The 20,180-nt window shown below is 45.9% G+C and overlaps 1 protein-coding gene across 3 annotated transcripts in view; it reads right to left on the bottom strand.

Moving 5' to 3' along the window:
• neto1l (neuropilin (NRP) and tolloid (TLL)-like 1, like) overlaps window positions 1-20,180 on the bottom strand; it is a 44,312-nt gene that overhangs the window by 4,051 nt on the left and 20,081 nt on the right. For all 3 annotated transcript variants that reach the window (XM_076157918.1, XM_076157917.1, XM_076157916.1), the window contains exons 5-10: window positions 12,570-12,611; window positions 12,266-12,393; window positions 7,488-7,570; window positions 7,221-7,366; window positions 2,253-2,366; window positions 94-721 (exon numbers count right to left, since the gene is read on the bottom strand). In XM_076157918.1, coding sequence (XP_076014033.1) covers window positions 94-721; window positions 2,253-2,366; window positions 7,221-7,366; window positions 7,488-7,570; window positions 12,266-12,393; window positions 12,570-12,611 — 1,141 coding nt within the window. The remainder of the gene's footprint in view (window positions 1-93; window positions 722-2,252; window positions 2,367-7,220; window positions 7,367-7,487; window positions 7,571-12,265; window positions 12,394-12,569; window positions 12,612-20,180) is intronic.

The following is a 20,180-nucleotide window of genomic DNA, read 5'->3' as shown; positions in this document are numbered from 1 at the left end:
AAGAAGAAAACAAGGATAAATGTATAACGCCCACCCAGGATTGGAACTCTACAGCTGTTATTGTTCCCTCATCAGAAATCTATGGATACTGACCGCTGTACTGCCTTTTCGTGGCGTGAAAGCCGGTGGCTGGTGGTGGGAACTTCATCCAGGTCATCGTCCAGGTCGCAGCCATTGTCTGCTGCCTCTTGTGAGTAGCTGTGCTTCATGACCAAGATGCTCCTGCGGTTTCCGGGGGCTGGCAACAACGGCCGCACCGCCAGGGGCTGCTGTGACGGGAGGTCCGTGAGCAGAGTGGCGGCGGCAGCCTCCCGCGCGCTCAGGTTGCCGCGGCTCCCTCGGGCGCTGAGCGACAGCTGGGATATGTGGGTGGACCCCACGTTGGAGGTGCCGCAGTGGTGGTCGTGGATGCAGCGGGAGGACGCGCGGCGCAGGGCGTGGTAGTTCTCAAAGTCCTCTGCCAGGTCCACCAAGTCTGCCGAGGCTGCTGCAGCGGCGGTGGTGCTCCGCAAAGTGCACAGCTCGTAGTGAGGCGGCTCGAAGACCTCCTGGAACATGGTAGGGTCAAAGTCCTCCCGCCGCAGGATGTACTTCTTGCGCGGCTGCTTGATCTGGACGATGACGGAGACGACGAGAAGGAGGAGGACAATGCAACAGGTGACACCAATGATGGTCCCGTTGGTGTTGTTAAGGTTGTCCAGGATGTTTGCTTTCCTCTTTTCTACAGAGAGTCAGGGAGCACAGAGAGACAGAACACATAAGAGGACAGAGCTGACACACATCAGCTCAATAGCACAAGATGCAGAGGAGAAACGAGCGACCACCATATCCCCAGTCGAAGCTCAAAGGAACACATGTAAGTAGAGAAACCAAAGCTCACATGTAAAGAAATCTCCAAACAAATGCGGCTTATGATGTTTGAGATTGAGAGAACTTTTTTTATTAAGAACCCAAGAAAATGAAACAGAAGGACTAAAGGTCACATGGAGTTACAGTGATATTCTGTGTATCAACCGATGGGGGGGAAGCCTGGAAAGAGGCAGACTAACAGCGTGTGGGGAGACGATCTGTGGTGAAACCCCTGACATTTAAATGCTGGATGAGCTGGTAGCAAAGTGCGTGGAGCTTCTGTGGCAGTTAATGGGCGACGCTCAGATGTGTAAATGAGAAAAGGAATAAAACTTGACATTTCACAACTAATGAGGACAGATGTGGGCACTGCAGCAGCCCGACGCATTAGCGGAGTGTGAAGGAAGCAGGAGACGGAGTAACATGCCTGTTCTTGCTGAGAGCTGCACATTTTGAAGCTCAGATAGTGCAGAGGAAAGGTAGCGTGGATTGATATGAGCAGAAAAGGCGAGCAGGAATTATCTAATATCAACTTTAAATGTACTGATTAACACTGATTTAACTCTGGAAACATTGAGAAACAACTTCAATGGGAAAAGACCTAAGTAAAGATGCATATGTGACATTTTGATCAGCCAAGAAAAGTCAACTGGAGGAACTGCTAATTACTAGAAGACAAAATAGAATCTATAGCAAAAGTGTCGTCACCTCACTTCATTATTGACGCCGAGTCACGTATGGCGAAGATCCAATAAGGTAATGGCATTGAGAAGTCGTGGCTGAATTATGGAGCTGCCAGTTTCAAGCCACAGCGGATCAATGTATGGATCGAACCACTTTGAAGGGGGAGCGGTTCGAAGTACAGGCGGAAATGAAGGAAGTGACGGCATCAAGGTCAGCGAGTGCACGGGGTTGAGATATGATAATGTATGTAAGTCTTGGGCAGGAAACTGGACCGAGGGTAGAGTGATGTCATCCATATTCATCACCTGCTTGTCGGAAGAAGCCATTTAATGAAGCTCGGGTTATTTTTTTAGCAATAAGTGGCTGGAATGTAAGATATGTCATAAAAAAATAATGCAGTGAATACAGCAATAACATAAGACTGTTAACAAATGTGGCTGATGTGAGCGTGTGCTACTTACAAATTTAACATATTGCGTATGAGGTCAAGGGAACAAGGGGCATTGATTTTTATGCAGAGGATAAAAATGTAATAAGGTATAAAATGAAGTAATGTATGGAATCAGAGCTCATATTTTCAAGCTGCTTCCCTGATTGGAAGGCTTAGCTATGCTCCATGTGATGGCGTTTGGACAAATAAAACATGCTTCTGTCCCTGATCCAGGACGTCAGGAAGTCGGAAGTCAAGTCATTCCCTGTGGTTTCATGAGACGTCTCACCTTTGCACTGACTCTCATCCCAGGGGTACACACAGTTCTGCATGCCGTTACACACCAGCGTGTTGTTAATGCACATGTTGCTGTGACAGAAGAAGGCGCCAGGGTCGCATGGAGCTGGAAAGAGGGCAGAGGAAGTGAACACAATGAGTACGGTCGTGAAGTCATCATTACAAAGAACACACACGCAGGATGTTTAAATATGCAGAAACACAAATCAGTGATTGAGGAAGAAGATGAAAAGTTGTCCCAGCAAGAAATAATCACACCTATTACCCCTGAACCTATCTGTTCTTCTCATCCTCATCTTCAAACCTTGCAGTGACAACTTATGGATCTCGATTTCTATCATGCATGTGGGTGTGGGTGTGTGTTTGACAGAGAGAGAAGGACCTGACTGCAACAATCCAGCAAACAACTCCCTATTTATGTGGAGAAAATTGGTGATACGCTGTGACCTTTGACCTTAGTACAGCCTGATTTAAACCGAAACACCGCCACCCGGAGTCACCTATCAGGTACTGTACACAGGATATCCCCACACTCCACAGACACTGACATCTTTGTAACTAAAAAGCCAAGGTGTCCCAGGTTACCCCTGGTAACCTGGTAACGATCAATCACGCTGATGCATGAGACAGCTGATTGGTTAGTTGCTGCCTCCTGCTGTCAATCACAGAGAAGCAAAGCAGCATGGCAAGACTCATACAGCTAAAAATAACTTCAGCCTCAAAACTCAAACACATTTTTTTTATCGACTCTGAACGGGATTCATTATTATAGAAGGGCTGGGTGCTCATTAATCTATACTAAGACTAATTATTGAAGTTAATACTGTTGGAATCATAGCATGCAAGAAATCATTGGCGATATTGAAGAAGTGAAGCAGTTGTAAAGTCTGATCAGCAGCTACAGGAAGCCTTTATTGGACGTTATTGCTGTTAAAGGCAGGCGACTCATTATAACCTTCACTTACTATTGTTTAAAACACTGCCTGGATCAATGATGGAAGCAGAAATCTTCTTAATGTGAAGGTGAATGTCCACTTTTACGCTCGCAGATGTCCTGAATGTTCATTACGCTGCCACTGACATGCAAATGGAAATAATGGATGGCTCTACTTAGGGCTCTAGTTATGTTGTAGCGCAGTGAAAGTCCTTCCTCTGACTCGTCTCTATCAGCCAACTCTTCCCCTCGCACACACACACACACACCCACAGGCCCTGGGCACTAAAACAGCTTGGCAGTGGTATGGCAGAGCTGGGGCCTGTGTGACAGCGTTACCACCGTGATGTATGGCTGTTTTCATCCTGCAGCTCATCCCGGGTGAATAATAACACACCAAATTAGAGTGACTTATCTGTATCTCTGTCTTTATCCTGTCCTGTCTGGGCCTCTGCCAGCCCTTCTTGAGTCACACCTCATGATGTTCCGATGTCTCACTTTCATCCCCTTGTCCTCTCCTCACACACACACCAAAGTTCTAACGCTGTTTACTGTCGTTGTTGATGACCACCAGAGGGAGCTCAGTCCCCTCTCTGCCTCCTCTCTCCTCTGACACTCACACCCACACACACACACACACACCACGGGGCCAAAACATGTTATTGAGAGAGAGCCACACTTATCTCCCACAAAATTAATTTCAAAGACTCCCTGTAATAAAAGTGCTCTTTTGCCTGCACGGCAACACCCCCACTCACTCACACACACACACACTCACTCACGGAGGCATAAATTATCTCCTAAATGAGTGGCTGATGAAAGCAGTCGGGGTGTTTCTGCACTGGGAGCTCTAAGTGGAAAATCCTCAACGGTGGAAGCACTTCACAAGCAACGCATGCTTATCCAGCCTCTGCTTGGTCTGCTCATCACACTTGTAGCAGATTTGTATTCAGATTGTTCTTTAAGAGCGGAATCATTGAGTAATTTAATTATATCTAGTCTTTTTTTTGCCATCACGACCGGTGATATAATTGCACTATTTTTCAACTGAAAAAATCATACACATGACTGATTAACAATAAAACATATTAGTGATTGTAATGTTGATACTTTAACATTTTTATGAGAGATTTTAACACATAAAGGCTGCTTTTGACCATGTCTGGTCTAATGGCTTTGGGTGTTTTCAGCAAATTAAGTGGATTACATTTGCTATTGACGTGAACGTGGACAACAGAATGTCAATTCCCCTCACACTCATCCATCCATCCATCTGTCCATCCATCCCTCCCTCCATCCATGCATCCATCCATCCATCCACTCATCCACTTCTTATCTTAATCTTGAATCAACCAAGCCTACAGTCGATGCATGAAGCGTTACACGCATAGTGAAAAGGCTTCACAAGGAGCGCAGAGGGAAGTGTGCGGCGAGGAACCAATCTCCATCTGTGACTCCAGAGAGCAGCATCTGTTGATGAGGCGTAACGCTGATGACAGCTGAGGAGTCACACGATCACATTCATCACCTGGGACATTATTGCTTGTAGGGTAAGCTTCACTTTTTCCATCATTTCATCCCATAATCTCACACTGTGTAGCTCAGTGCACTGAATACGTGGGTCTGTGTGTGCGGGTGGACATGTTTCTCAGAATCTGAAAGTTTAGATGAGTTGCATCAGCAAGTGTAAACGTTGGGCCAAGGATAAAGGTGGATATTTGCGTTTGGGACCGCCGCTCTCCCCGGGGGGGCATCTCGCTGGGAGTCTGCAGCTGTGAACGCTTCTCTAAGAGCGACCAGGTCCCACCGGGAAGCAGCAGCTGTGAACATCCAAATAAAGGCTTTAGGTTTCTGTCTGGGGAACACTTATTGTAGAAAACTGGAGTGCGAGTTGCGAATCCAGCTGGCGCAGCTGTAACAAAGTACAGACTCACTCACTTGTAGTACTTACACACTTTCACTTCTAGCAGTGTGGTCAGGGCACATCCTACTGTCGCGCCACTGCCATCTAACCTTGACCTACTCGCTCTCTGCACTTTGCCCGGAATTATTAGGTAACAAATTACGACGCTTTACGTTTTGCTGCACGTACAGTGATTTCCTTCAGTCTGCCTCATTTACTTTGGCTCCATTTAGTGATTTTATACGTTTCCCACAATGGTTACAGTCCCTCTGGGGATGAGTTTCCTGTGCTGAACAGATGTGCGGTAGGATGCAGCTTTTTTATGATGTTTTCCTCAATTGCTCAATTGTATAAATGTCATGTTGTGTCTTGTTTGACAGTCGGGTAATTAAATATTTTTACTTGCCATCCCAGGAAATTGAAGAGGAGGGTGCAGGCTGTAAAATGCAGTTTGATGGTTTGGAACACAATTTTTTTATAGGTATTGGTAGGTGGACATGTCTGGGTGTATATGAGTCAATCCGGACAGCGTGCTTGTCAGAACCACTGACTGGCGTGCACATGGACGTTATTGTTGACAGGTTGGTGCAGTGCCGTGAGAGGTGGTGAATGCTGCTCTAAAGGCTGAGAGGTCTGGCTCGGGATCGCCTGAGTGGCTTAGGCAGGGAGCGTTGCCCCGGCAACAGCACATCCTGGCTCTGCTCGGTGAAAAAAAGGGCCTCGCAAAAGGGGACACTGACTTCACAACACAAACAAACGGCGCTGTAGCCTAATTAGCGGACTGGCAGTACACGCATAGTACAGAGACGTTTATAAGGTACAACAGCAGCTTCTCCTGCGGGATTTGATCTTTTTTTCCCTGAGTGGGGCCACTTTTCTTAAAATTTAATCTATCCAATCAGTCCTGCAGGATGAGTGTAAAGCAAATTCAATTACCTCCTCAACAACCAACACTCTTTCATCCCAAGGCGCATCCATTTGTTCATGGGAGTGACATTTTGCCAATGGCAGAGGCTCATTGAGCAAGATGGTAATTAACATGAAAGCTTTGGGGAATATTAAAGCAAAAGCCTCCTCAGTAACCATGATCCTGGTATGAGCCAGTGTGGCATTGACGATTAAAGAGCATCCTGAAAAAAATGTGACTATTTCCTGTCATCATCATTAACACCTTTTTGCCATGATGGAGAACCGCCTGCGCTTCTCTGAGGGGTTACGACCACAAGCGGACCACCAAACTCTCAGAGACACATTCAGCGAGCCAAGTCAACGTGCAGGAAACTCCTTCACCTAATTAAAAAGAGATTATCTCGCTCTTAAATGTTAATCAACAGCTCATAGGTCATTAAGTCCCGTGCCACCGAGCGTGTCTCCTTCTGATTTCACTCTAATGTCTTCATATCAAAATTATTGAGGCTTTACAAGATTCCTTTCCAAGGTCAAAAAGGCAGATGGAGCATTCACAAGTGGTTATTATACTGTATGGATGTGTGTGTGTGTTTGTGTGTGTGTGTGTGTGTGTGTGTGTGTGTGTGTGTGTGTGAGAAACAATTGAATGAGAAACCACTGAATCTAAACCCACCAGGACACAAGAGGTGTGTCTGTCTGTCTGTCTGAATGAGTGAGTGAGCGCCCAGTAAGCAATGAGCGGTCTCAGGGATTCACAGGTCGAGATCTTCAAGGGTCCAACTATGAAGCAAGACCTGACGGGGGGCATTATATTATATACGCGCCGGGATATGAGCTCTAATTCTCCTTCTACGTCAACCAGCACGACCAGATTAGTTAATATCCCCTCGGGTGCACTGGCAATATTCCTTATAATGGGAATCCTCTTCCCCGGCTTGGCAGTTGCTGTATAAACGGTCGTAAAACTAAATGGAACCCTTTGACAGCACGTTTCCTATGGGTGGCGGCTGATATACCCGAGCCATAAACCCAGCCACCGTGCTTCCACCTTCCTTTAACGGCTGCCATGAGTAGAACACCTTTGCCTTCAGGTCGAGTCGCGCTCCCATCCGGAAGGGTTAGGGGGAAATTCTGATGCGGCAACAATCACATCAGCGACATTAACGCGCGGCAGTAAACGTTTTATGGTGCGTGTGTGTAGGCGTGCTCCTTACGTTCTTGGTAGGTTGTGAAAAGGATGCGGAAGCGGCTCTTGCGACTGGCCTCGTCTGCCCACATGCGGATGACGCCCAGCGTGGAGACCAGCATGATGTCGCTGGCCACCGTAGAGCAGAACTTGCTCTTCAGGTCCTCCACTGAACTGAGATACCAGAAGGAGAAAAATCAACATTTTCATTGGGCAACATTGAGAAACATCTGATTTAACATCTTATTATTATTTTTAAAGAATGGCGACCTCTGTGAATGCCAGAGAAACTCACCTGCCGCCATCGTACACCGCCACAAAGTTGCGCTTGCATTCATTGGAGTTTGCCATTTCGTAGTCGAGGAACCGCAGGTAGATCTGCACAATGAGAAGGGGAGAGAGAGAGAGAGAGAGAGAGAGAGAGAAAAGGAAGCAGTCAACATTTAAAGAACTCTTAATTTTTCAGTCTAATTATCCCACTGAAAAGGCGACCTTACAATGAGATACAGCTGCAACTTGTGCAAAGTTGTTGCACAACACCCAACCCGACCAGACAGGCACTTTATTAGCTTTCAAACCTTCTATGCTTGACTGCTGAGCCACACTGATGAGTCAGGAGACCTTGGACATGTTGATACATGAAAGCAAACTTTTCTGAAATGAAATGCCAAACAACATAGCAATCCTTTCAAAACATGTATCTGATGTAACCACATTACCAGCAAGCTTTACACTGTGCTATACAATTCTATTCTATTCCATTCTGTTACTATCAATGCTGCCTGATCGCCCCAACCATCATCGCGCTGTCACTCGTTCACGGCTACGGTTCTGGTCGTGCCGCTTGCCATTATTACAGCTAATGAGTGGACTGTTGCGAACACTGTGGCGATGGGGGGAGGGGAGGGAAATGTGACGCTTTGACCGGCTTACGACGAAAGACTGCGGATGGAGCGAGCTAATGGACCTCACAGTGTCAACTCGGCTTCAACAACATGACAAGTGAAATGCATCACAGCGGGGGAGGGAAGGGGTGGGGGCAAGATAACCTATGGTGGTGTTAATAATCTTCCACATAATAAGAATTTTCCAACACTCCCTTGCTGCACTGTCGGATGCTGCGGGGGCATTTTCGGTCTGCGGGACCATCATAATGTAACGCTGCACAGATGTACAGCGAGAGGAGATGAGAATAATTAAGATTCTAGTAGCTGTTTGTCCTTCACACTGTAACTTTCCAGATATTCCTACGAAGAATCCAGCAGATTTACAGCCTCCATCAGGAGATGTTTAAGCACCGTGGGCGTGGCAGAACCTCTGCCTGATAAGGGGAAAGACAGACAATCATCTTTTGATCTATGAATGCTGCACCAGCTCTCTCCGGTGAGGACATTTGGGAACACACTGCACCTCAGTGAGTGTGTTTGTTTAACAAGAACAGCAGTGCAGACATGGTGTACAGTGCTCGGAGGTACAAACCCCAAAACAACTGTTGTCCCACTGCCAGTGGCGAATGTAAATCCTGCGACGACAATGCAGAACAGTGCAGGAAGAGTGCAGTGGGAAGACTTTGAGAGGGTGATAAAGCTCCATGTAAACAACCGCTGCAGACAGATTGACGCTTCATCCGGCCAGTCCATTATTCTCTACACGGCAGCAACCTGATCTGCATTATCTCCTCCGTGTTTAGCAAAGGAAAAGAGGAAGTAAAGTGTGTGAAATCGCCATAAAAGTGTGTTTGTAGTCAACGGTTGGGCTTACATGTGACACTTAAGTGGTAATAAACCCTGACGTGTAAGTAGCAGCTGTTCCTGCACGTCATAATAGGTTTCGCACCGATGTAGCATAGTGATTGAACTGCCAACCAATCAGAAACCAATATTTGACTGATGAAGTGAAGCAAAAGCGGTAAAGTAAAGTCATATATGAATGTTTTCGTACTGCCACATCTGGTACACGGCTTTACGCTGTGAGAGATGACAGCCTTATGGTCCCGGATCCAAAACAACGTCTCCTTTGTTACACAAGAGGGCCGATGTGTTATCGCAGACTTAAACATTGCCATTTGGCTCATCTACATCATGCTGAGCTTAAGTAAAAACAGAAAACGCTGCATCCGCCCCGCCCAGCCCCTCCGCCAGCCGTCTGTGATGTTCATGTGTGTTCCTGATGGCTAGAATTTGCATGTGCTCAGCGGCGATGGCAGAAATGAGAGAGCAGGCGGCATTGTGGAGACAAATCATCATCACAAATCCGATCAGATACAATCACTGGTGTATACGTGGGAAGCAAGAACACAGGCCTCCTTATTGATTCCGTGTCGCCTAATAATGATGCAGAATCCATCATTGACCGAAGAATAATAAGCTCTCTTTGTTACTAAAAGGGAGCGTGTTACAATGTCCATTCTCTTCATTACGGCCACAATAGACGGCCATATTTTAGCCATTATCTTGGCCAAAGAGGCACAAAGGAGGTCTGACAGTGCAGGCAGGTGTTCCTGGGAAGAATCCAAAAGCGGTAGAAGCAAAATGTACTAGACGAAGTCCACAGCTGTCAGGATTTGCACTTTGCTGTCCAAATCCAAACATCTAAAGGAAGAGACGCAAAGACAAGATCTCAGCGAAGAGAAGGAGTTTTGTAAGTATGTAAGTATTTTGTATGAAACACTGTCATGCTGTTTTAAGTCTCTCTCGCTCTCTCTCTCTCTCTCTCAATGCATCAACATTTCAGCATGCATTTGCATTCTGAAGGCTTCGTTTTGGCGTATTCGCTGTATCGTTCTGTGAAATCAGAATAAGCTAAAGAGAAAAACAACATGTGGAGGTGTAACCAGTCGCGCCATTAAAACTGGTGCAATGCTGTCACTCCTGGCAACGACACATGGCCATTATTGTTTACGTGTGCGCTCTCTCTTTCCCTCACTTCCCCACCTTTTTCCTCCGCCAGCTTCTCCTCCTCCTCTGAAATCTCACCCCTGCACCTTCAGACCTTCGATAAAACGCATTATTAAATGTATCTTTCCCTGATCCCCATCTTTCCCATTTTCCTCCTCCTCTGTCCAGCTCTCCTCCTCCCTCTCTCTCTCTCTCTCTCTCTCTCTCTCTCTCTTGAGTGTGTGCCGGTGCAGTCTAATTAGAGCCGCCGGTATAGGATGTGATTATCTCTCTGCTGTTTCTGGCACACTGGGTACAGTGCAGTACTGTATCAGCAGAGGGAACAGAAAGCTTTGCCCAGGACACCATACACACCCTCTTGCATTTGCGTACACACACACACACATTCGTACACACAGAAGGGAGGATGGCATCCTCTGCATCATCTTCTTGCAGCCACGTGCGCGTGTGTGTTGGAAAGAAAGATCCCGAGGGAACAAAAATCATGGATGAAGTTTTATATATTTTATCCTTGCTGCTGCTGACGGTGGTGCAGGAGAGATGCTGCGTGTGTGTGTGTGCGTGTGTGTGTGTGTGTGACTGTGTGTGGCTGGAGATGGATTTGTACTAAAATGTTTATTAGGTGGTTCTCCATCAGTGCCAATGACTGTCAGCCGTCGGGCCTCGTGAGGGCAAAATATGACAATGATTCAGACCAAGTAACATACATCAAACTGCCACTTCCATTCACGTCGTCGTTCTGTCATGCACATAACAAAGAGTCTCAAACTCACAAACGCATGGCAGCAACACACACACATAACAAACAGACTTACAGTCCTCTATGGTGCCTTTACTGTGCTGTATTTGCTGACTTGTGCTCTCCTTTTGTAGGGATTGAGGAAGCAATGGCGTGTTTTTAAGCAACCATAACATTTAAGAGGGGCCGACGTCTCTCCTCAAGCCTGTTCTGCTGCAGCACCCACTGCACAGCTCTCATTACCGGTTCTAACACCGACCCGGTCTGATCGTTCCTGTGGTTTTTGGGTTCTAAGTCTCTAAATCTGAAGTAGATTTCTAAAGAGAAACAAATACATGAGCTGGAAATTTAAGTCAACAAAAAGCTGAGACCGTGAATCACAGGTGCACAATACTATCAGGAAAGTACATCGCAATACAATGTATGTGTGTGAAGTTGAAATAAAGGTATCAGTGGTCACCAGATTGCATCTAACAGCAGCTAAATTAGTGAAACAAATAGTGACAGGATTAATCAGACTTTGCAGCTGCCTTATCTCACTCCTGAGAACGCTGAGGACAATACACACACTCAATACACACTCAGAAGCACAAACTGCATTAATCACACCAACAAAGAGCCTCTAACGCAGAGGTCTAGTATACTGCTTCCAAGAGGCTTTAAATTTTGCAAGATTTTAAAGATAAGTTTTTAATCAGTATTTCGTTTAGAAAATAGATAAGCAGATATCACTGGTGTGCAGTGTGTAGTTTAATACACATACATGTATATAAATATATAAATAAGAAGAGCTACTTTGATAACATTGGCAGGGAAAACAAATATGGGATGTGCTGGCCTAAGTGTCAAATCGCACAGCAACACTATTTCATCAGTTTTGTACGGTCTGCACCCATGCCACATTTTCTCCTTCCACTCTTTTGGCAAACTGGTTGCTGGTTGAAAAAAAAAGTGGGCTTGGACCCCAAGTAAACCCTCCTGCCTATCTGTCTGACCCCTGCAGCCATGAACACTCACACTGGGATCCTGCTGACAGCTGCAGACGAGCCCCCCCCATGCAACATCAAAGGCTCCCTGATGCAACACGCTGACCCTGGGCTTCACACACGTGCATAGATACTGCAAATTAAAGCCTATAATCATAAAGTATATACATCTCAATATCTGAAGAGGCTTTGGAACCCTCATTGAAGTGGAAATTGTAAGATGTGAACAGAGATGAAGACCTTTTTGTCAGATAAATAGCGCAGCATCATCCATTATTCTCATGGATCTACTTTCTGACGTAACGCTCGCTGCTGTCATCTAGGTTACGCATTTGCCTCAACCCAGCTAAAAAGGAACGCATCTCATTTCCATTTCATTTTATGTGGCATTTTATAATTTTTCTTTCAATTCAATTCAGTGTTGCATGGAGCGGCAGCAGTTGGCACTAACCTTGGAGCGCGGCGGAGCGCGGATGTACCATTTGCAGTCCACGGCCTCTGCGGCGCCGGCCTTCCCGTCTCTGATGATCTGATGAGACTCGACGATACCTTCTGGACCGAACATGTCGTACTGACAGGCTAAAACATACGCACACACACGTATATGTATGCGCAGTTCAGACAAACACACACACGGAGTCACAAATACGACACACATGCGCATGCATACAGAATTATGAGATAAACATGAAGGAGTAAAGGCTGAATGAAAAAGGAGTGAGAGAGAGGGAGAGACAGAGAGGGAGTATACCTACAGGGCAGAGGTGGGGGGACTCCCATATCTCCAAAGTCCGGATCTGAGGAGAGAGGGGAAGAAGAAGAAGAGAGGGGCATTCATTTATAATACACAATTACAAAATGAGGATCTTTACAGAGGCAAAGTGACCAGGATGCATTGAGGAACGCCGTCTGAGGAAAACCGCCGCTCATTGGCCTAACTCATCGCTTAGTTTGGTTTCCTTAAATGTTCCCTCACTCCCTCGTCGCCGTGGCAGTCACCAAAAGTAATGATCCTTGCTGTCATTCACGCCACCGCACCAAAGGAGCCATTGTGCCCATATGCCTGAGCCTCGGGTAATACAATCGTTGCCACTGGCGAAGACTTCTTATGGATTCTAAAATGACACGATTTTACTGTCAGGGTTTTGGTTTTTGGTTTATAAAAAAGGAGCTGACACATTTTCATAAATCACCATGAACTTAAATGAAGAAGGAACGACATTACACGTGTATTGTAGGAAGAACAGCAGGACCGAATGGCAGGAACGTCTGAACAACACCAGTGGCATGGAGTGGCATACTGACACTGAGTTAAGACACCTTTGAGATGGAAATAAAACTTAACAGGGATAAATGGAAGCGCAAAAACATAAAAAGAGTCCTTAGGAGTGGTTTCAGAAAAGTGAGGAGATGTTTGGTAGCCGTGGCCAGGCAGCTACGGCCATATAGGTTTGGGGTGATCATCAGGTTTAAATCAGTCGAATTGTTACCATAAATTTAATCAACAAGCTTGGTTTTGCTATTAACCTCCTCTTATTACGGAAACATCTCAGTCTTCAATCAGTATCACTCCATAGGAATTGACTCCCGACTCCCTGGAAATGCATCTTAACATGAGTTCACTTCATTCTACTGAAGCATTACAACACTGGATATTATTAAAGTGATTGTGGGAGATGCATAGATACACAGTTTGACCTCCAGGCTGCGATCACGAGCGGACAGAGCCCTTTGGAAACATTAAACCAGATTGTTCCTTGCCAAACGGAGACATGGCGACCACTGACAGAGCTCAGTGCTGAAAATGAGCCCTGATTGCACAGCGGGAAAAGCTTTTCTAAATGTCACATTTTTTTTGTCTGTGTGTGCGTGTGTGTGCCCTAATGTTTCTGTCTAGACATGAGTCAGAGCTTCGGTGGGCGAGCTGGACATTGGCGGGGGGATATAAGGTCTAAAACTGGCAAAACAAGATGAAATGATGCGGTGACACCGGGGGGATAAAAGCTATAATCAAAGGAGGAAGATCTTCGTGGCCAATTTCAGCTTGGTGGAGTTTCGGAATGGGCGAAACCACTTTGATGGAGCACGATGACAAATCTAACAAAGCTGGAGAAATCCTCTTCCTTTGTTCTGTTTGTACTGGGACAGAGTCAAACACGGTCCTGATTGGTTGAATTAATGAGGGAGTTTAGTGATATTTGCCTTTCTATATTATTCTGTAATTCATTCTCTTTCTAGTCCGGCTTCCTTTTCTCTCTTTCTTCTTCTTTTCCAGGCCATTATTCAGACATGCTCGTGTTATTCACGCTCACTGATGAGTGTCAACCACACTTCTGGGTGCCCCTGCATGGATACGTGTGCCTGTGTGTGTGCGCGCGCACTGTGAGTGAAGGGGAGTCATTTTCAAGCATAAATTCACAAGAGGGGCTCCAACAGCCACAACAACCATGTGAAGGATTCTTGATGCAGAACCTTCTAGCTAATAAAGTACAATGACAATATCTCAGCAGCAAGATGATAACAAAGGGAGACATAGAGATAGATAAAAATCTCCAATAACAATGGGGCAAAATCAGTATACATATTTTTTGCAGCTAAAGAGTAAAATGGCTATTAAGGCTGAAGATCTGTGTTCCTAATTAAATGTATAAACTCATGTAAAGCAGCTTTTAGAGGCTTTAGACCAGGGGTGGGGAACCTTCGGCCGTTTGGTCCGGCCCGCGAGCGGATCCAGCAATCCGGCCGCAATTCGGCCCGTCTGGCCGCAATTCGGGCCGCCCGGCCTGTGATTCGGCCCGCGACTGGTAGATCGCTCTGCAAATTTCGAGGCACGCACCAACCAACCTCTAATTGGAGCTGATTGAACTTCAGTGTAGTGACATGCTCAAGTCAAAGTATGACTCCTCGTTTCATCCCCGACACAATTCCCCAACTCCGTCCCCAAGCTGTTGCTGATGTTCCGCAGCACATATCCATGTGAACAACTATTCTCTTTGAAGAAGATGAACAAAACATCACACAGAAGTCGTCTCACTGATGAACACCTTCACTCATCCTGGATTTCCTCAGCTCAGAGTCTGAGCCCAAACATGGATGAATTTGCATCTAAGAAGAGATGTCAGGTATCTGGTTTGGACCAATGTGCATCAGAGTAAATCAGAGAATAGCAATCTGAGCCTTTCTTTATGCAAGTCCAAGGCATGGACTGTGAATAGTTGAATTGTTGGATTTTCATTGAAGGAAATTATTTTATTTTGGTAGTTTTGTTTTGGGAAAAAAAAAGGTTTCCATTGAAAATGAACTTGACAGGTTATTTATTTAAATAAAAACAGGAAACGGATGATGTATCTATTTGAAAATCCATTCATCATGTGTTTATACGCAGTGGTGGGGAACCTATTTCCTATTGGGGGCCCTTATGATGGGGGGAGCACGCTTCGAAAGAAAAATGGAGTCTGGCCCGCGACTTAGTCCCCGTTTTTTTATTTTGGCCCACTGTTTATTTGAGTTTGAGTTATTTGAGGTAAGCAGATAGACGGGCAGACAGGCATGAGGGATGAGAAAACCAAAGTGGAACACAGTTAATGAAACAGTGACCTTCAGGTCATCGGCGCAGAAACAGACACGTGCACGTCCGTTCACCTTTCGCGAGAGACTAACCTTAACGCGGTTAAACTAAAATGGGAACAAAGGTCCCGTTCAAGACGTGGCTCCGACGGTAAATGCCTCTCCTGTGATCCCTGACCTTTACAGACTCCAGGTTGTGAATTTCAATCAGGTGGATTTCATCTCTTCCGCACATCAATCACCTTCTCTCCCCTCCCCACCCTCCCTGATTAATTGATTCGTACATCAGCTACATGGATTGATGAGATGATTGACGAACTGTGTATAATAGTTTCTGCAGCGTGGGCGCGCACTCTGAAATTTGCGGAGCGATCTGTTGGTCCCGAACCACTGGCCGGGCGGGCCGAATTGCGGCCGGGCGGGGCGGATTGCTGGATCCGCTCGCTTTACAGCATGGAAAAGGCGCACATTAAACTTCAGGTCACAGATTTCCAGTTTGTGTTCCTGTTGGAGCCATTTGCATGTCGGTGTGTCTAAAAAATGACAACAGAGATGGATCGATAGACACAAATAACAAAACGGATCAACAAACACAGGCCGGAATGTGCTGAGCATAATGCGTGAAAGACGTACTTTCACAGTCAAGCCCGGCGCTGCAGCGACACTAATCCAGTTTGGCAGCCAGACTCAAGAATAATTGCGAGAAATGTTCTGTTGTGGAAATTGTGAAAGGAATGATGAGTAAGCCCTGATTGGCTCGGTTCTGCTGTGTATTGGGAAATGCCCTTTTATTGAGAACACACACATAAATTAAACAGCATTGCAAAACTGTCAGAAGATGTAAATTTCAAATAACTGTAGGATCCCTGAGGCAGGTTGCTCTCCATGACACAGCACCATGTTTTATTAATGAGACACTATGTATCAGTTAGAATTGTACATTAGGCTCCACTGCTACATATCAGCGTAAACTGCTGAGCCAAATGTATGTAAAGCAGCATAAGACTGAAGCACGGCCTTTGTCAATGTGTGTGGCAATATATTAAGAGGCAACGGACACAAACATGCACACACACACACACACACACACACACACACACACACACACACACACACACACACACACACACACACACAAGACAGGCAGCCCCGCACAAGGAAACTCAATTTCCCAGCGGCCCCATTTCCTCTCAGCATTGACATTTAAATAAACATCTGATTAATAATCTCACCGAGATACTAAAGTGGTTGATCAAGCTAATGAATGGTTTCCATTAATCACTTCAGGCACAGCTGTGGATGGGGCGAGAGAGGGAGAGAGAGGATGGAGAAGACAGAGAGACAGAGAGACAGAGAGTGTGTTGATGACTTGCACTCCTTTCAGTCACAACTAGAGAGCAATTTTGCTTGAGGTTGATTGTCTCTGTCACACTCTCACACTTTCCTGTATTGAGTGCTGAAGCATATAGCAGTGAACCCAATTCGAGCTCTTCACAGGTCAAATGGGTTTCCTATAAGAACCCATTTGAGTTCTGTTCTGTGCGAAGGGATCAGGGTCGAGTCCTACAATGTGGCCATGGATCTGTGTACTAAAGCGTTTGGTTTGCAGAGCAACTATTGACCAAACAGCAGCATAAAGAGCTAACATATAGCTAATACCCACTCTACGGGGCTTTGTTGACCCTGCGGATGACAGGAGGCCACAGGGTCTGTCAGCGGTTGATAGGAGCCACCAAAGCGCGGGTGTCACGGGCAGTGAGCTGGGCGGGTGCCCCGGTATGTGATTAGCCACAACACAAGCAAAACACAGTCACAACATGTAAACACTAGGAGGAGCAGTCAGAAGTGGAAAAAGGGGAGAGAGGAAGAGCGTGATGATGCACAAGACGACATGAAACACGATGTTGTCTTATTTATTTATAAGGAAAAACTGCTTCATGTTCCCTGAATTACCTCTTAACTCTTGACCTGGAATGACCACAGAAGCCACAAAAACGAACTAATACGGCAAGTACAAAGTGTGGGACATGGAGAAACGGCGGTGAGTAATTCCCCTGTCAATAATCATGGCCGTCGTGCTCTTGAGCAAGGCGCTTGAGCCCAAATTGCTGCTGTGGAAGAGCTCTGTGGCTACAGATACGAGTTCGGATAATAAGAATAGGGAGCTCATCCGTCAGATGTTGGAGGACAGTCGGAGCATTTGGGATGCATATAGATTACAAACGTGTGACCTCTAACCTTGTTTGAAACAGTGATTCATGTGATCCATTATTGATCTCCGTATGGGGACCAGCTACAGAGCAGCCAACGAGGGATTCGCTGTCTTGCTCAAGGACGCATCAGCAGGGAGGCCATGTGAACGCACAAGTGCAGGATTCAGGGTCAGGAAAAAGTGTATGATTAACACACACTCTTCTGATGTAACCTGAGAGTGTGAGTGTGTGTGTGTCTTAATTGTTAGTTGATCCATTTGTCCATCTGTCCATGTGTTCCCAGTGTGTGACTTGGGGTGAAGCAATGAGACGGATGGACATTTCACACCTTTATTCATTCATAGTGATGGATTTGAGAAATCCCGTCTCAGTGTGTGTGTGTGTATGTGTGTGTGTGTGCCTGCTTGTCTTCCATTGATCAAGCTGTTAATGGCTCTCTCCTCCTTTCCTTTCAGATTGCCCCTGGGACAAAAAGACAAGGACACAAACCCGATCCCTGAAAACAACACCTTCCCAAACACGTTAGAGCGTGTAAGTGCGTATGCATGCGTGTGTGTGCAAAGCTAACCACAAAGATCGGGGTGCAAATTTGCGTGAATGACAATGCATACAAAGTGCGGCGTGCTCGACTGTGTACCTCTGGCAACTCTCGCATACCGCCTCCGTTTGTGTGCACGTGTGTGTGTTGTTTGTGTGTGTGTTATTTGTATAAGATGCAAATGGTGATGGAGCAGTTAGTCGTCCTTGGACATCACAGGTGTTTGTATCTAAGTGACGCCCCACTGACAGACACATTCCATCCAGGTTCCATTTGGGCAACCATGCAATAAATCAACACAACATTGCCGCTCTACCTCTCATTACTGAACGTGTGTGTGTGTGTGTGAGAGAGAGAGAGGCAACAGTGACAGAAAGGGACAGACTGAGGATCTGCTGAGCTGCAAACAATGCAGCCTAAGAAAGGTAATTTGAGAGTCTGATTGCTTTCTTGAGATAGTGTTTCACTCCACTGTCATGGAATTATGAGAGGAAGCTCCAGACTCCAGCTTCTGCATCGGGTCCCCAGAGGGAATCGGCAAGCTCGCACACTCGATTTCGCAGAGCCAGATTGACCCAGTGGGGTTATCAAATCCAGCCACACACACTTTACTCAGTAGCCAACACAAACAAAAGAAGAAGAGGATGGAAATGCAGGGGAGTTCTCCTTTTTTTTGTGCCATATTTGTTGTCAGAATAGCAACAGCAGGTTAAATGTTTCCGTCTGTGCAACAAATAAAGCAAAACAGGTGAGCTAAGATGTATATAAGGATGGAATTAAACATACTGTACACATACTGATTGAGGGAAATGTTGAGCGATAAAGAGAAAGTGTTTGTGGAGAGAGAGAGAGAGAGAGAGAGAGAGAGAGAGAGAGAGAGAGAGATGCAGATGGAGATTGAGAGTTTGGCCTCTGTTCCACCACTCTGTCACTAAAGTGATTGACAAATTGTTGAAAAAGAACAGTAATAGGATTTACAGCTGCATTAAGAATATTACAACAACCCGCGTGACTCAGAGGAAACCGCAGTAAGACAAAGAGAGAGGCATGGTGGGCCGGACGCAACGTCTAATATCTAGAGGCCATTTACAACAACACATTTCATATTGGAAGTTATCAGGCAGAAGTAGCACGGTGACCTCTGCATACTTGAGACACCCAGCATTTTGTAATAAAGAACGGGATAATTTTGTGCGATGCTGACTTTGGAGAGTTTCTTTTTAAATTCGCTTTTGGGGCATAATGGCTGCAGCGTTGGAAGTATTTTGATGAATAAATTGGCGAGCAACACAGAGAGGGTGTTTGCTTTGAAGCACATCGCAGACAAAAGTTAAATTTACTGTCACGTTTAAGAGCTAAACCCAACCTGGCCGATTGCTTTGTACCGTCAAACATCAAGTGGAGTGAAGTGGCTTTGCGGTGGAGTTTGTGTGTGTGTAGCTTTCAGCCGACGGAGAGGAGATCTAGACGTAGAGTGTGGAAGCATCTTCACCTCACCTGCGGCTGCCAACACACTTCTTGTTTCTTCAGCAACACCTCTGATGGCTCACAACTAATGACGACCTTCACCGCGGAGATACGCCTCGTTGTCACGTCGCAAGAAAAAGGCAAGGTGGCTACGATGCACTCTGACCTCAAACAGGCGAAAAAGGGCCACGTGACACGCAAACCAACAAGCTCCGGTTTCGTGTCTCCTTCACTTTGACCCCCAGTTTCGAAGTCCACCTGTGTGAGTCTGTCCAATAAGCCCAGAGGATGTGTTTGTGTGTGTGTCTTCAACCAGCTGGACAGAAGGGCCAATTTTGACCATCTTAGGTTTGATCTGAACTGAACTGAGTCATGCAAATACATGTATCTAATCATAAACTAAATGAACAATGTTTTTTTCCAGCGTCTCACTCTTCCTCTCCACTTTCTTTCCCTGCCTACCAGGCAGAAAATATTTACCCCACTCAGCAAATTATTCTCCGAGAGCTCAGAAGCGATAAAGTGCCACGAATCCCCCTTCATGCCTGCCGGAGAAAGTCCACGTCGCCGCATCTAATTTG

This window comes from Genypterus blacodes, unplaced genomic scaffold (assembly GCF_046128005.1).
Source record: "Genypterus blacodes isolate CSIRO-AG114 ecotype Tasmania unplaced genomic scaffold, CSIRO-AGI_Gbla_v1 ptg000076l_1, whole genome shotgun sequence".
NCBI lineage: Eukaryota > Metazoa > Chordata > Actinopteri > Ophidiiformes > Ophidiidae > Genypterus > Genypterus blacodes.
The sequence above is the reverse complement of the archived record's forward strand: the minus strand, read 5'-3'. Positions and strand labels throughout refer to the sequence as shown.